Raw genomic sequence first — 17,981 nt, 5'->3', positions numbered from 1 at the left:
TAGGGGCTCATAATAGCTTATAATTATACTGAAAGCTGTCACATTGCTGGCTCTTGTTTTGGTTTTTTAAAATTTCTTTTTAATATTGTTTTGCATCATAAATAGCAGGCTCTGATTCTAATAATATCTACTAAAATAAGATGTGGGAGGGGTAACCATTAAAAAAGTAAGAAAAACTCATCGAGCCCATCTGTGGAGATAAATTGCCAATTTCCCATTTTGACATAAATGCATTGCTTTGTTGGGAGAATTGCCCCATTTCACATCCGGCCTTATGGGCCTTTCTGTGTAGAGTTTGCATATTCTCCCAGTGCATACATGGATCTTCTCTGGCTACAGTTTTTCTGTATATGCTTTGCGACGGACTGGTGACATGTCCAGAATATGACCATCATTTGCTGCGATCGGCTCCGGCCCCCCCAACGACCCCCTCAGGTGAATGAAGCAGTATAGAGAATGAACAAGCATCAGAATGCTTTGCGTACGACACAACACAATAATGTAAATAAAGTCATCAGTTTATTTGTGGCTCATTTCAGACGTGATCATTTTCACAATTTTCCCGAAGTTTGTAGTTTTAATTCATTTTATTGTTCGACTTTCTGAGACAGATTCACAAGGTTTTCTTGTGCTCGTTCCTTCATTTGATTTTTTTATATGACATGCTGAGAACAAACTGATTAGTTCAGGTTAAAGCACGCAGGATCAAAGACTGACTCCCCGTGACAGACGAAAGACGCTCTCTCGCTCTCTCTTTTTTCTTCCAGCTGATCTGTGATCGCTACACCAGATAAAACCCGATTCCTGGGATCTCTCTCGGTAGAAGGATTCCTCCGGTTGAGACGCTCCTCTGGGCCTCCATCCTCTCCGCTCACACCACCAGGAGGGCGAGCGAGCGCCCGGGCCGGGCTGTCAGTCTGCCTCTGCAAAGGTCACTTCTACAAAGAGCTGGAGGAGTTTGGACACCAGCCAAGAACAGTTGTTTGAGGGGGTGAGGGAGGGAGGGAGGGAGGCGTGTGAGTGGAAAACTGACAGCTAAAAACAACAGAGACAGTCGGGTGCCTGAGGGCGCTCTGACGTCAGCTGGCCCCGTTAAAGGCCGGGAGTTTAGAGGGAGTGACGGGGAGGACAGGCCGCTCCATCCTGTGACAACCTCCCCACCTCTGACGGGCAGGAACAGGGCAACAGGACGCTTACGGTCCACTTCTCTCACTCCCCCCCCCCCCCCCCCCCCCTTTTTTTTTACACTAATTTCTGTGTCGGTTGTTAGTTTTTGTGGCTCTTCGTAGAAGCTTTTCGCCGTGTGCTCACCTCTGCGGCTGCGTTTTAACATTTAGTTTGTCATTCCCTGGCTGTCCCGCTCCCGGGGTGCAGAAAACCTCCAGAGAGGTGTGCCGCCGTACATTATTTGCATGTGAGATATGATAAGGGAAAACAAACTCGGAGGGTTTTTACTGGTGTGACAGCAGGGAGGGGAGCCGGTGAGCCTGCGTGAGACCCGCGGCTGCTTCAGTTGACATTCAGCCCGGCCCTCCTCTCCACAGCTGGATGTTTTAGTGCTTGCTGACTCAAGGGAAGCCGCCACCGCCACCGCCGCCGCGTTCACGAGGGAGCGGGCATCAGAGCGTGACATTGAGGCCCTCGGGGAAGCAGCGCCCGTGAAATGGCCCTTTGCAGGTGTCCATCTGCAGAGGACACAGAAGTTTCTCAGGAGACTAATTTATCGCTATCATATGGGCGACCTTGGAAAACACTCATCAGTGGACCTGAAGTCTCCATCCAGAGCCCTCCTCTTCATCCTCCTCATCCTCATCCTCCTCCTCGGCTTCCACCCTCTGGTAGGTCGGTGGGACTTGGTGCATATTTAATCCCATTTTCCAGCTCACTTCCTGTTGTTTTCGCCGGACCGCCCTATTGGCCGTCCCGCAGACCTGACCAGCTGCCGTGGAGACGCTGTTGATGAAACACCACGCTGGCCTCAAGTTCCCATTTACTCTGTGAACCCAACGAGTTTAGGGCAGACGAGCGACTCGGCGAAGGCGGGGAGACGTGTGGACCTCTGTCACACTGCGAATGAATGCCAAGTTCATTTAGAGCGCAGCTTCCACAGAAAGTAGAGTAGCTGAGGTATCCACACTACAACCCACATGCCAACTGCAGCTCAGTTTTTTTTAATGCATCACGTTGTAAAAGTATCATGGAATATGGAGTGCACAAAGAATAAAAGTTAGTTCAAGGCCACAGAGAAATATTGCTTCACTACAAACTTCCTGAGTAAGAGTTTTAGAATCATGTTGTTTGTAATGAACTTGTTTTGTTGAGTTGACAAAACGAGACTAATGAAAGAAAGAAAATGCTGCGTCTGACCAGAAATGGCAGAATTAGAGATTTTGGACGCCTCTGATAGAAGATATCATCATGACCATCTGCTGTGATGTAAAAAGCTTTAAATTGGAAGTCTGTATCTAAATATATAGACTGCAACTGTAACATGCAACCGCCCAGAGTCCCCAGACTTTATCAAATTCTCTGTGTTGAATCTCAAATTCAGAATTTTCATCCACCATGTTGCTCTTGTTAAGGCCCTAACTCCTCAGTAAGGAAAGTAGCTATTGGCCGTCCTCAAAAGTCATCGCCCAATTTGCATAATTGGACATTGACGCGTAATTGACAAAGGCACGCTGTAGGAAAGAGGAATAACGTTATGGAAGAGACAAAGTATGCAAAGAAACAAAACAAAACAAAAAACGCCTTGAATATGTTTAGAAGTGCAAATGATCGTTCTGATGCTGATTCCAGTGTTTTTGTTTTTGTCACTGAAATAGACCATCACTTCTCAAAATAACTTTAAGCCTAATTCCTTGTTTAGACCACATGTGGTGCGAATGTGGCCCATGGACCTTGAATTGAGAATTTGTATTTGTTAATCCGGTAAATTAATGACATCTATGTAAAAAAAAAAAAAAACAACAAAAAAACAACATTTATATTTACTTGCCGCTCAGTAAACAAGCGGTGGCCTTGCGCATGCGCGGTTCATTCTCAGCGTGGACGCAGTGTGGTGAGGGTCTCCTCTCGTCAGGAGGGAGGCTCCTGTCAGACTGACCTCGGGTCTGTGAATGCTTCAGGACGGAGGAGAGGAGGGGCAGAGTCGCCCAACACACTAGAACTTCATCAATGACAGCAGAAAAAGTCGCTAGATTTGTCGTTAAGCGCTTTTCAAACAAAAAATGTCGTCAACAAGACCCGAAAAGTCCCAAGATTTACCGAGAAAGTCGCTAAGTTAGCAGCAGTACTTAGCAGGCGCCCTTTCTGCTGTATGGTGCGGGTGGAGGCATGCAAATGACTCTGTGCCTTCCACGGATTGGCTGAAGAATCGAGACCCCGCCCCTAAAGTCATCAGTATGCAGATTGTCCTGCACCGGTGCCTTTCTGGGATTGGCTCGGCGTCCAGAGGACCTGGTCTAGAACTCATGAGTTCCAGAAGATGTGTCACACTGGGCGGCTGTTTTTGTGTGCAGAATATTTGGAATTCCTGAGCTTTTGGTAATTTTTGTTAATTGGACACCGGGAATTGCTAATTGAGTCAATTGGGTTTCTTTTGAGTTTTGTTCTTTTGTGAAAGAAAACCGTTTTTTCAGCCTATCTTTTGGTTTTGCTTGTTTTTCGTTGGCTGTGACTCCTTTAGTTTGAACTGTTGGTTTCTGTTTCCGGCTCCCCTGATTTTATTTACTAAAATAAATCCTAATTTTCCCTGGTTAAATACTTTTTTTCCCCATCTGTCCTATGTTACACTCTGATCCCTCGCCGGCCAGCTCATAACACTCTTTAGGAAAAGATATGAGCCTTTGTAGGTCAGAGCTCGACCATGAAAGTAACAGTGAGGGGCTCAGGTTCAATTCCACACATCCCCAAAACACTCCTGACAAGCTGCGGCCTGCTCAGGTAAGGAGATCTCCCGTCTGTCTCCACGTCACGGCTGAAAACGGAGCTCTGCAACACAAACCGGTTACTTTCAGCAGCCGGTGACTGACGCCACAGTTAAACAACGGCCTCAGTTCTGAGCAAACACAGGCTTGGGTTACACCAGACTGCCAGAGCATCCTCTCACCTCCCAGGAAGGGGAAAGTTCATGGTTACACACACAAAAGAGGACCAGCAGTATTTAATATCCTAAGGAATCAGGAAAAATTTTTTCCGGCGTAAACAATATGAGTAGGTTAGACTCAGTGAGGGGTTTGAAAGTAGTTTAAAGTCCCTGAAAACTCTTAAGACTGCACACTTGTCTCACATTGAGTTTTAGTTGAATTCAGAGCTTCTTGATCTTCATATGAATTTAATGGTTAAAAACCATATATATACATATACATACAGGTGTTATGTATATCCACGTATACACGTGTTGGCAAGGAATACACTTGAGGGTTATGAATATTTTCTCTCTCATATATATATATATATAGCTTCTTGGCAATAACCATAACACTAATTTGAAATCTCTAAAAAGTCCTTCAATATACACAGAAGTCTGCAACACTTGTGGCATAAGTCATCTTGATTCCTTGATCTTTTTTTTTTTTATATAAATATTTTGTTTGCAGTGACTTGTGATCATTTTGTTCTTTGTGAAAGTTTTCGCATCTTCTTGCAGTTGATTTTTTAAAAACGTTTTATTTCTTTTTTGTTTTTAAACACCAACATAAAACAACAGGAAACTCAGTACGGATGAATCAACTTAAACTGAGGGGTCTTTGGGGGGAAACCCGTCCTCTTCATTGCCGTTTTCCCGCTTGTGAGTCAACTATTCGTCCTCGTTTCTTGTGAAAATGGACGCTTTGATTTTTCAAGTTTCAAGTTTGTCCATCATGAAAACGTCCTCAGTTACAGCCACCCAGCTGTAGTGGCTCATGTTTCCTAACCGATGCCAAAAGAAAAGTGAAAAAAATAAAATAAATAAAAAATGGATATCAGTCCACCGCATGTGAAGATCCTTTGGAGTATTCCAGAGACGGAATCGGGCAGGTTCACTTGTCCTCTCCCACAAAGACTGTCGCTTCCGGGAAGACCAGAAAAGACGTGGTAGGTTTGGTTCATTATGGCCACATGAGCTCCACTGGTTTATAAAAAACATGAGGAAATTTGTGTTCTGTAAGATTTCTCGGAGCACGGTGGCAAGTCTGATTATTTCCCTTTTAAATAGTGAAACACGTATTTGTGGGATGAGCAGAGGAGTCTAGGGGTTGGCGCCATGGGAAACATCTTCTCAGCTATGTTGTGTTGAAAGCTTGCAGCATTTAGGCTTCATTAACTGCAACGGAGGTCAAACTCACTTTCGGTTCAAAAGTTCTCAATAAAAAAAGCAAAGAAAAGGAACAATTGAATCCTGAAAATGTTCACATTTAATGCAATTTTTTATTACAAAATCTAAAACACTTGAATCAGATTAATACTTAGAAACAATGTGCAGAATAAAATCCTAACTGACAGCTTCCTCAGAACATCGGATTTCCGTCCAAACTTTCACGAACTCGGCTGGAATGAGGCTCCGACGCTGGATTAACGACAAGTTGGACAAAGCAGAGTGAATGGAGGTCTGTCTTTTCCTTCGGATTCCACTCACCCAAAATGCATGTTCTTTACGAACGTGGCTTTATTTAAAAGGGAAATATGTTTCTCCAAACATTCAAAATAAATTCCTCTGAAGTCGTCGAGAGGTCAAAAGAGAGAGAGAGAGAGACGCTGCAGTCGTGGTCGACAACTTCCTCAGCTTCTTTATGTACAAGATTTAAACACACAGTGCCAGAGGACAGAACAGGGGGAGGGGGGGGTCAAAGTGTGTGGGGGCTCACAAAGAGCAAGAACCTTCAGTGCTTTAAATATGAAATATCTGCAAATCTCTGTGCATAAGCTGCAACTGACAACACTTTTGGTTTGATAAAGCTGGAAAATGTTTTGCCGTTTTAATTTGGAATTACACCAACACTCAAAAGTTTTGGACACTGTCACTTTCAAAGTTTAGTTTTTTTTCTTTCTTTCTTTACTATTCACATTGCAGATTCTCACTGAAGGCATCAAAACCGTCTAAAATAACTCAAAACTCATTTCATATTTTAAATTCGTCAAAGTCGCCATCATCTGCTTTGCACACACTCTTCAATTCTCTTAAGGAACTTCACGGGGTCGTCGCCAGACATGATAAAACCCCTCGTTCCATCACTTTGTTTACGACATAATCCCATGTGTGTTCATGCAGTTTTGATGTGGTCGGCGAGAATCTACAATGTGAACAGTAAAAAAAATGAATAGTAATAAAAAAAAAAGTGTCTAAACTTCTGAGTGTTGGTGTACGTTTCAATATGAAGCACCGGGGGCCCCGATACTACAACCCAAGGGAAACATACCCAGGATCTCTCTCGGTTACCTGGGTTGACTTACCCAGACACGCGTGATTGTACCTGCAAAGCACGTCAACAACTCGGTAAGTTCAACCCGGGGTTTTCCTTCGCGATCAGTGCGCAGTTCACAGGAGAGGGGTGGAGAATCCCTGCAGTGCAGTATGCATGTAGAACTCTGAAAACACGTGATCAGCGTTTTACCTTCTTACACTGGAAACCGTTAAGATTTTTCATTGATTTGGGGGCCGTTTCCCCCCGTGTGAGTGTGTTTAGTGTTGAAATATTAACTCCTCACCGAGCTGGCAGGAGATGTGATGCTCCACAAATTCACGTTTCTGCAGTTACGTCAGGCGCGACGAGACTTTGCATTGCATTATTTCGAAAAGATCCAGTTTCCTGCCCACTGCTCCTCTCCACTCCACTCCGAACCCGCGCACCAATCGGAATCTTCTAAGAATGGGCCAGGTCGCCGCTCAAGAGATCTGATTGGTCAGGAGATTGATCTCTTTTGCGGAGAAGGTTTTTCGACATTCAGAGTAAGTTGCCACGTAGACTTACCAGCGTGGCAGTACGGAAAACTCAGGGTTAACCCCCCCCCCCCCCCTTGAAGTTACCTCGATAAGAGAAACTCCTGAGACGTAGTATCGCCCCCCCCCCAGTCAGTCTTCACAGTTCGCCTGCACATGTTGCAACTTCTCCACTTAATAAGCTTTCGCTTTGAAATGTTTTCAACTTCCTGAATCTCCACATGTCTGTTTTACTACGCCTCCCCCACCCTCCCCCCCCCACCCCACCCACAACCCCTTTGAAAACCAGCGGAACAGTTCAAGTGACTCAAAATGAAATGAAATTTGACCACTGGAGGAGGTGAGACCGCCGCCACGCTCTGACGTCGCAACACCAATCATAAAGATCAAAACATGGAGAGATGGGGGGTGGAGGGGTGGAGGTGGGGGGGGGGGATAAGACAACCACACACACTCACTTAGGCAGGTTATGCTGTAAATTTACAGTAATGACACCTATAGTTCTGTAAGCCAAAATCTCTATTGTAGAATGCTGAACATAAGGGTAGCTTTCTATAAAAAAAAAAATCACCTTTTTTTTTCTTTTTCTTTTTTTAAATTTCACCCCGACGACACTAAGCATATGGCTTAAATATTTGTAAAACTAAGTAGTCCAATGGGGGAGTTAAGAGTCTCTGCCTTCTTGGTCTGCCTCTGCTGAATAGATCCTGGAGCTGCACATGGCTGTAGGAGGGCAGAGGGGGTGAAAAAAGGAGGGGGGGGGAGATCCACATCGGAGGGTTTGTTTTCTTTTTTCAAAAACGTGATCAGACTGCGAACCTCGCCCCGCATCACCACATTTTCAATCCCCCCCCCCCCTCTCCAAAGTGTTACGACGGCTCTCGTCCGTCACAGAAAAAAAACGATCTTTTGACTCGAGCCGCCGTCTTTTCAGGCTTTCAGCAGTGTAAACATGACACCCCCCCCTGTTTTTTTTGTTTTTCTCTTCTCTCTCAGCGGTAAACAACGATAAACGAAAGAAATAAAAACAAAAACAAAACACTTGACAGCTAACGATCGAGGGGGGCAGGATAGGGCAGTATGGATCCTTTTAGTGCAATGGAGGCCAGAGGAGCGGCTTCAGCGGTCCAACAGGCCGCTCGCTCTGGAAGGGCTCGCCGGCCGACTCGTCAGCAGGCTCGGTCAGAGAGGTCCAGTGGGCTTCATCGACTCTCGCCAGGAAGAAGAAGAAGAAGAAGAAGAACTACTTCGGGGCAGACATTATGCTTCGCGTCACATATTTCCATTCATGCGTGTGCGCGTACACACACTTCCACACACACACACACACACACGCTTCCACACACACTTTAAACTCTGTAAAACTACAACGGCGAAAGCCCGGGAGGAGGGGGGGGGAGAGTCCGGTCCAGAGCGTCTTCTGGAGGAGTCCTGAGCCTCGTTTCGTTCACTTTGAATAAAAAGTCAATGTAAGGTGTGAGTGTCTACGTGGATGAGAGGACGTGTAAACATCGAGATGTGAGTGGTGACGAGTGAGAGATGGAGAGAGAGAGAGAGAGAGAGAGAGACAGAGAGAGAGAGATTATTCTGCTATAGGCCGCTGGAGCGAGTGTGTGCAAGTTAACTGCCTGTGACCAGCTTCATACTGTAATCTGTGTGTTTTCGTCTCCATATGTTGGTTGTTTTGTTTTTTTTTCTCTTCTTTTTGTTTCCTGTTGAGTCTCTCCACTGTAGCAAATGTACATTCATCCATCGTGGGGGAGGAGGGAGAAAAGGAGGAGGAGGAGGAGGAGGAGGAGGGGCACATGTTACGCCGGGGCCGTGGACACACCGACCGACAGACCGATCCTGAGGCTTTTACAGCAGTCCGGGTTCCAAGACTCCCCGCCTCAGCAGCAGCAGCAGCAGCAGCGCTCAAAATAAACAGCAGTAGAGGTACTGGAGGACGCTGTACCACACGTAGCCGGAGACGAACGCAAACGACTGGATGACGCACAGCCACACGGGGTCGAGGGTCATCCGCCGGGACACCGCCTCTTTCTGTCCGTTGACGGGAGGGAAGGATCCTGTGGAGAGGAGGGACACGAGCGACGCAGCCATCAACCACTCAGGAGACGGAAAATAAAGTCTAAATAAAGCTTCTTGGGGGGGAAAAATATTACATTTTTGGAATTGAGATTTATAAAAAGCTGTAAAAACGTGGTTCAAGATACACCTTCCCGCGGCCCCTCCTGCTGCTTGGCACACTTTGCCCCCCGAGCGTCACGACTTGAGTTTTTAACAACCTCTCATGTAATAATTGTCTCATTTTTTCAATGTAATAAAGAAAGCTTGCGATGGCATAATAGAATATTTGACACATTATAACAACCTCTCATGTAACAATTTTCTCATTTTTTCAATGTAGTAAAGAAAGCTTGCGATGGCATAATAGAATATTTGACCCATTATAACAACATCTCACCACTAAGTGCATAAGTTACTCTTTGAAAATGCATTCATGTCATAATTAATAACTACAGCTGCTATTTCATTGAAATCAAAGTTGCGAATCAATCTTGCGCAATTTATCAAAAACAGCTATACTGGATTACAACTCATTGAAGGTCGATTCGAGTCTCAATTATAATTTAGAATTATTTTTTTTGGGGGGGGGACGTATTCAAAATGACCAAGATGATCAGATTATTGGCAGGGTGAGACTGACCTGTGTCGTAGAAGTGAGCCAGCAGCTTTTCTTTCTCCACAAACCGCTGATAAAGCCAGTCAGTCAGGGGCTCCGCCTCCACGGGAACCTCTTTTATTGGGTACATCCTGAAGCACAAGAAGCAGAAGAAGCAGAGAGGTCAAACCAGATGAAACAACGCACAAAAACAAAACAACAAAAACAAATGAGTGAAGTCTCACTCAGCGAAACTTGTCTGCATTGATCGGCGGTGGGGGGGCAAACCCGGGGAGTCGGCCGTGGTCCCCGAGCGCCGCGCTTCATTTCAGAGCGGAGTCTATTAAGACGGTCTGTGTTTGCCGTGGCTTCAGCTCGTTTTCGGGGACTCATTAGCTGGCAGGGCTCATCGGACGGCTGGGAGACGGACAGAAGTGCTGAGGGAGAGCCCCGGCAGCAGGCAGACGACTCATGACGCGTCGCCAAAATGGCTCGGTTAGAAAGTGCGTGGGAAGGAGACGCTCGTTTCGGGGGAAGAGTTGAACGGGTTCAGCCGGCGAGGAAGTGAGAAGCGGCGAATCAAAGTCAGAAGAGCAGAGACGGAGGAGAAAAAAAAAATAAAAATCCTGGATATTCCAGCTTTTAGACAAATTCAGGTTGTTAAATCACCAACGCTGCTTAAAAGGAGTGAAGGGAGCAAATGAGGACGTCGTACAATTAACGGTTTACCTTTCAATGTTTCTCAGCTCAAGTCTCGCCTGCAAGCTCAAAAGTACACAAAAACGTGTTGCTTTATATCTCGCAGAGCAGCAACAAATTAATGCTCTTATAATCAACACACCTATGCGATTTACATGATCGGGTAACGTACAGGATATCTAAAGAGGCACATTGAGCCGATTGAAAGACTGGAGCATGATTTACTTTAAGCAGGGACATTTATGTTTAAATTGCTAGAAATTACATACAGAACGGTTTTTTTTTTCCCGGTACTAAATTCTACCAAACGTCTTTATGAGCAGGAGTTTGTGGGTTGTGCCTTTGAGAAATTTGCCGAATGTCGCCTTCAAGTGCCAAGCAGCTTATTCTAATGTATTTCGGTTTATATTCATTCCGCGCCGCTAAACATTCCCTCATTTTCTACGAAACAACAAGAATCCATCCTAATCTGTATACATCTCTGCTGTTTATTGTGATAATGGTCACATGACTGACTCCTACAGCAGCGATTGGACCATTTTTTCCAGCAAAAACATCAGATTTTCCTCACATTTGACAACATGACATCCTATTTTGTATAATGTCAACAAAATGTTTGTGGCCCTATAATGTGAATAATGATGATTCAAGCTTATTAAAAAAGCACAATTGTACAACTTGATTAGATTTGAGCGATTATCCAAACAAGAGCTACAAAAACCTACATATTTTCTTTGTTATCACAGCAAATTAAAGAAATCCACATGTATTGACTATTTTGAAGCCTGCATTTGACTCAATTATGGTAATGCTTTTCCCATTGCTGTTTTACTTGCCCACTATAAACATAAATGAGTCATTGTTCTCTTAGCATCACTGTGAATGTCTCCATGAACACAATCATCTACTTCTTGATGCATGAAACCATAAATCTGGAAATGTATTTCATATTAACACTTGAATTGGACGACCGCCCACTCAATCAACTTATCCACTGCCCCCCGACCCCGTAGTGTTGTGATGTTTCCTCTTAGAAAACAACTTTTCAAGCACAAAAAGACCAAATACAGTGGCTCATTTAGCAAAAAAAAACAACACAGCTGATTGGGAAAACAAAAAAAAGGTCACGACGATGGGCACTGATGAAATCTCGCCTGTAGCCAGAAGGGGTCTCTAGTAGGCTGCACTCCCACACAGGCAGCTGCTGGTCACCTTCAAATAGAGGTTACAGTCTCCTCCCTCGGACGAGCGTTTCCTCTGCACTCACCGTGTGCTCAATACCCCCCGCCCCCCCGGCAGATAACGTCCACGGGAAAAGTACCTCTGGGCGTCTACACAAGGGAAGTCACGAGTAGTGCGCCATCGATTGAGGCGCCGTTCGATATTTATTTAAAAAGCAATTTAAGGAGAGGCAGTGGCCCTGCTGTCAGGATGATGATGTCTGTCTTTTCCAACACGGGAAGGCATGAACGTCCCCACCATCAGCTGTGCATCCAGGACACATAAATTGTCCTAAAAAATGGCTTATTTAGCTAAATGTTCGACTTATTTTCTGACAGTTAGTGATGAAAATGTCCTAAAAAGGTTCCTTTCAGACATAAAGTCAACACAATTTGCCCTTCTTCCTGCCAATATAAACTTTATGCGTCAGTTCTTTAACATTACAGTGTGTTTTTGACAGGCCACTGTCATGACTACTGGGAGTACAAAGCTCCACTTCTCTGCTTTCATATATTATACACAGCCCAGGAGGTAGAGGGACACTCCTGCCAGCAGAGGCAGGATGGGATTATAAAGGTTAAAGTCATCAACTAACATAAGATTAGTTAAGTGACTCCAGTAATGGGAATGTCTTTGGATTAGAAGAAAAAAAAAAAACCCTCTCAGGTAGAGGGAGGGCCAGGAAGCTGGATTATAAGAGTTCATTTCAGATACTCCAATGTGAGGAATTAAACTCGAGGTGTAGATATTCACTTAATTTCAACACGTTTACACAAACCCCTGAAGCAAAACCGGATCATAAAATGCGGTGCAGTTTGATAATGATACCTGAAGTTCTATTTGAAAGTCCAGAGCATTTAGGATAAAGCGGCTTTGGACCGGTGGAACCACGTGGTCACCGTCTCCCTCAGCTCAGTCTGGAGCTGGACCTCCTGAGGCGGCCGGGTCGGGTGATCGGTGGCCGGAGCCAGACGATCCGCCAAGCGGCTCCTCCCGAGTCCGCGAGTATCAAGTGAGCTCGCCGTGAGTGACGCGTCACGAGAACCGGAGGTTTGTCGACGCAACGACAGGCGGACAGCAACGCAGATAATGGCGAATGACAAATGGTAACGCAAAGGGCAAATCAGGACGGCAGCGATTTCCTGTGAAAGCTTCAGCTTGTGGTGTAAAGGGGGGTAATTTCTGGGTTTTGGCTGCACTCGTAGCTCCATTAAGAGTCTATTTTTATGTGGCGAATAGAGCTATTTTGTCTGAGAAGAGACTTTGACGCCGGTACCATTAAGTATACAAAAGCAGAAAAGAAAGGGACGTTTAAACTTGGCTTTTTCCTTATATCACAGTTTTGTATTCATTTGTTGTTGTTTTTTTAAAATGTCTTTGAATATGCCAGAAAAAGTCAATTTAATCTGACTTCACGTTTTTTTCCCCCCCATTCTTGGACAAGACGGAATTGAAATGAATGAGTAAGCACACGAATATCTCTATTCATCTTCAAATTATAGTCATGACGTGACGAAGGCTCGGGTGCAAATTTAACGAAAATCAACGCGTTTTTTCTTTTTACTTTCCTTCATTTCACAACAAATTAAAATATGTATTTATATCCGCTATAAATTTTTTCACATATAATCACTCATGCTATTTTTTTCAAGCCTTTTCTATTTTATTCATGTGTTGCACTTATTGCCTGCTTTTACCCTCGTCTCCATCAATCATTTAAGTACTTTGAATTGTTATAACCTCCTTGTAAAGTGACATATAAAAACATTTGGATTCATTGACTGAAATTAAATGAATCCTGCGTCGCAGTAAGCGTTCCGCGCCTGCTCCACCACAGGAAGCGTTCCAGTGGCCCGGCTCGACTCCGACACATGTAAACGGATAGCGCTGTAACCCAGGCTGGGGGGGGAAAACAGGAGCCGGCTGAGGCCACTTATCGGTGGCTCTGAACATTTAAGGATTTGGGTAGCAGGTGGCTGTCACAGTGCCTTCCTGCAGCTGAAATATTCATGCAGAAATCAGGATCCGTCGGTGCTGCGAACAGCTGCACGAGCTGCTGAGGACAGCTGAGCTTGAAGGAGTCGCTGCTGATTCGGATCCAGAGAGAAGGAGAGAGAAAAAAAAACAAAAAAACAAAACAACAACAATGACCAAGTGCTGAGATAGTGTGCGCTATCTTCTCCCCATCAGCTGCTTTCACTGCTTTATCAGTCACCGGTTGTGTGGAGAACGACATCTGCAAAAGTGGATTTGGATCGACTGCTCGGAGAAAAACCTCCCGGCGTGTCAGAAGTTCACCGGGTTCACTTCCCGCTGTGAAAAACCTGCACACGTCAGGACAACACCATTTCCCACAACACTTGCTCTTGCCGAGGGGAAAATCACCGAACCAAATGCTTCCTCTGTTGAGTTTGCATGTTCTCCCTGTGCAGATATGGATGTTCTAGATCAGACTGGCAGACTGCTGTGTTCTAATGTATGAAAAGGTTTCTACAGATAAAGGTTGATTTTTTTTTCTTTGTCCTCAACCAGAACAGCACAAAGCCACCTCAGACTCTGGCTCTGCAGGTTTCTTCTTTTCATCTTCACGCTGATGCTCGCTCAAATGGAATTGTCAATTTTGTCGCTGTAAAAGCACCATCTACATTGTTATTGGCATTAACAAACATATGCATTACGGGGATGACGTGTACAAATCCATGGATTTTAAAAATCAACAATGATAATGATAAGGTAATAGGTCAATGGTATTCTAATTCCATAATTCTGTCTATAGATCTGCATCACGGAAACCAACGGGCCCTAATCTTGCCACCGTTTCATACAGCGATCGTTTATATGTCTCGTCTTTCCATCAAAGACAAGTTTCATTCTGGAGACGCCAGTACAGGAAGTCCACAATAAAAACCAGCCCACCAGTCCTCGAAGCACAGCCTCTGAGGAGCTGACACGGGGTCATGGGGTCAGAGGTCGGCAGAGGTTCAGTTTGTGAGGTCAGATTTGACACAAGAGACTGAGAAGACGATGCCCCATCACACACGCCTGGGGGAAGCCACGGGGGGGGGGGACTGTGATAAAGCACTGAGTGAGACACCCTCCCCGGAGGACGGGGAGCCGCTGGGCTGGAGGCAGCGCTGCAGGAGGGTGCTTAAAAACTCCTCCCTCAGTAGTGTATTTAAAACAAAATATGAGATGCTTCACTGAGATATTGAGCTATAACCATTATATAACAGATCTGTTGACTTTATGGCACAAAACAAGTCAAATCTCCCACATTGATCATAGTAATTGGACAATTTAAAGATGTGCAATACTTAAAAAAAAAAATTGCTGGAGGCGACAGTAAATGCTCAACTGCAGCTTCTAAACATCAGAAATTACCATTTGGTGCCTTAAAGTCTCATTTTTTGAAATGCATTTGTATTTAAACTTCTATTTTTTTTCTATCACAATAAGGAACAATCAATGATAGCAAAGAGCTTTTTGCATTCTATTTTGATTTTCTTTTTTGTTTTAGTCACTTTGCTCAATAACTTTGTGTTTTTTGTTCATTGCTGTGCTGCAGGAATAGAGCTGCCTTGCTTTGCCCTATACTTTCACCATTATACTGTAAAACAATGACACGGACAAACCAAAGCGCATTACAAAGCATTTTACTGGCCCAAACTGTATGTTTGCTCTCTGGAGGGGAGCCAGCACTTGATAACTCGACTCTGATTGCCCGCTGATGTGCAGCCTGTTGCACTGAAGGTTCAGGCTGAGGCCAGAGCCACAATTGGGCTCATGGCAAAACTAACAGACTTTGATCAATCGGCATGTCACCTCGCCTGCAGGCCTGCGGGGTTGCGGCGACTGTGAGCGGGGCGCGAATGGCCTCCGACGGCAGTTTTTGTTTGCAGTAGTGTCAAAAAAGTGGAAACGCTGCGCGGCCGTGTCAACGTCGCGCCGAGCGAGGAAACCGGAGCGTGGCGGTATCCGTGTTTGCCGCGCGGAGGGTTTCCGCGGCAACGTGTACAATGGCGACGGCGAGGTACCCCGGCGGTGGTGTCGTGTTGGCGCGGGGCCACGGCTGTGCTCTCATTTCCACCCTAACCCACTTGGCAGCGGCCCGCTCGCTAACCTGACACCCCGGCGGACAGACAGCTGAGGGAGAGCCGCAGTTTCTCTTGTCAATAACCTTCAAGCATCAAGCTTTGATCAAGTGCTGACCTGAGCTGCGCACAACTGATGAGCCTTACTTAAAAGTGACGCCTTGACATGCCGTCAATGGCAAATGAGCTAAATAGACACAAAATCCAAGCTATTTTTTTTTTCCAAAGCCCAAGTTGGTAAAGCGGGGAGAAAGAGACAGGAAATGGAAAGAGGTTGAAAACCTAGATGGCTATATGGTGCTGCAGGGATGGAGATAGAAATAGAAAGAGAGACCTACAGTGGGGCGAAGAGATCATTTCACTTGAGAACCAACTGAGAGGACGAATGCACCAGTGATCAGGCAGGTATTCAGTGAAAGACCTGCAGACATCGGCAACAACAAGAAGAAGATCGCAGAAGGACGACACTTAAGGCTCAAATAAGCTCAATGCAAAATACAAAGAACAATCTGCACATATCTGTCTTCTGCATTCATGACGTTTATGGTCATGGCACGTAGCCAACGGATTTGAAGAGGCACGTCAAACAGTAATACCACTGGTGACCTGTGGGGGAAGTATTAGTTATGTAGTAATAGATGGTTATATACTATATACACCCAATTGGAGTAATAAAGTGAGTAAATAAGGAACTTTAATTCCTCATATTTACCGCGTTGTTTAGACTATTGAGCTTCTGTTCAGCTCTTATTATTAAGATATCGCTTCCACTTTGGACTGGCCGGCGAAGAGAATTAGATTTGGACTGCTGTGAAAGTCTGTCCACTCAACACACCTCTTTGGATGGAAGCCAATCATTGTTCAGAGATTCTATAAGGGCGTAGAAATCTCGAGCTGTGAAAATCTTGAGAAACAAAGAGCTTCCCTGGGGTGGCCTGGTCTCGGGCACGATGTTGCAAAAGGTGAGTCGAAAGATTTAGTGGCCAGTGTGACTCTGGGAGTGAGAGTCTACGCCGCCTCCTTGTTCAGATAAGAGTCCTCATCTGGGTGCGCCAAAGCTCCAAATCCCAGACCCCCGTCTTCCTCTACACATTCTCAGTCCTCTTGTCGAATAGCAGCCAGTTTGTATTAGATAAAGAAATAATGAAACAAAGTCCGCCAGTGTTTCTTTTGTGTGGTAATACTTTGAAAGACACACAGTTTCCTGGAGGTTGATGGAGATTCCCCTGCAAAAAACACACTCCGCATGACTGGGGTCCTTATCTGCAGCCGGAGAGACGTTCAGGGACAGTAGGACTAAACTCCTTAATTGCTCCATTTGTCTTTAATCTGCTTCCTGTCTGTCTCGCGGCTGTCTGAGTTCCAGGAAGTGCTTCGGCGCAGGAAAGGAAGCAACTAATGTTGGGGATAAATTAAATACAGAGTTGAAGTGAATTAAAGGCAGACAGCTCAGGCAGTGAGGGAAAAAAAGTTGTGAAAATTAAAGCCTGCCCATGAGCAGGACGACCTTTTCCCGTCTTTATGACGGCATCAGAGGATCCTGAAGATTTCGAAAACCCACAAAAATCACACTTTTCTAAGCTCCTACAACATGTTTGCATGCAAATTTTCTATTTGAATTGGTTTTGTTTTTGATGTGTTTTAATGTTTGAAAGTGAATTAAACTTAATGATTCAAACTTATTCAGATTACCTTTGAGAAAACACTTTAAAAGGCAAAATCTTTTAATAAAATTAATAGCTGCAAGTTTGATTTTGTGAGCGGACGGGAGCTTCTCAGAGGTCTTGCTGCAGCTTTTGGAGCCGAACCGCAGCTGAACACGGTGTACTTTTTAAAGCAATTTCCTAACGGGCATAATAATGTGAATTCTTCATAAGCCTGTGCAGCACAAATGACTCAAGATGTTACTGCAATTAACTGTTAAGTGTTTATTGTGTTTATTACCACCTGGTTGAGTAAAGACGTAAACTTGTGAAACATTAGCCGCGACAGATAAATGTCACAACATTCGACGCAGCTCTACAGAAACTCCAGACTCCCAAACAGAGTTGACCTCGCCGCCTTTTTTCTGCTCAAATCTGTTCATTTAAAGGAAGGAAAAAAAAAAGATTTCATTAACTAATGAGTCTGCTAAAATCAAAATTTTTTCATATTGTCATGGATTAATTAATGAGAATACGAGCAACTAATTTAATATTTTGATCGATAAAATCGTGCAGGAAGGTTGTGCAATTAATATCCTGCCATCACCACACTCACTTTTTTTTTTTTTTTTTTTTAAACAATAATGGTCAATGCAAAGTGCCTCCTCAATATTTTTGCATTTCAATCAGCCTGTTGATCGCCGGCATTTGACGCAGAATCCTGGCAGAAAAGACGAAGAAAG

At 44.7% G+C, this 17,981-nt stretch overlaps 1 protein-coding gene across 1 annotated transcript in view; it reads right to left on the bottom strand.

The window, feature by feature from the left end:
• Positions 1 to 7,216: 7,216 nt before the first annotated feature.
• The window catches only part of lpgat1 (lysophosphatidylglycerol acyltransferase 1), a 57,315-nt gene continuing 46,550 nt past the window's right edge, over positions 7,217 to 17,981 (bottom strand). Inside the window, exons 7-8 of the mRNA XM_080513668.1 lie at positions 9,630 to 9,736; positions 7,217 to 8,988 (exon numbers count right to left, since the gene is read on the bottom strand). Of these exons, the coding sequence (XP_080369794.1) occupies positions 8,837 to 8,988; positions 9,630 to 9,736 (259 nt within the window). The 3' untranslated portion in view covers positions 7,217 to 8,836. The remainder of the gene's footprint in view (positions 8,989 to 9,629; positions 9,737 to 17,981) is intronic.

Source organism: Blennius ocellaris, assembly GCF_963422515.1.
Source record: "Blennius ocellaris genome assembly, chromosome: 18".
Lineage (NCBI taxonomy): Eukaryota > Metazoa > Chordata > Actinopteri > Blenniiformes > Blenniidae > Blennius > Blennius ocellaris.
This window is presented reverse-complemented; position numbering and strand designations above follow the sequence as displayed.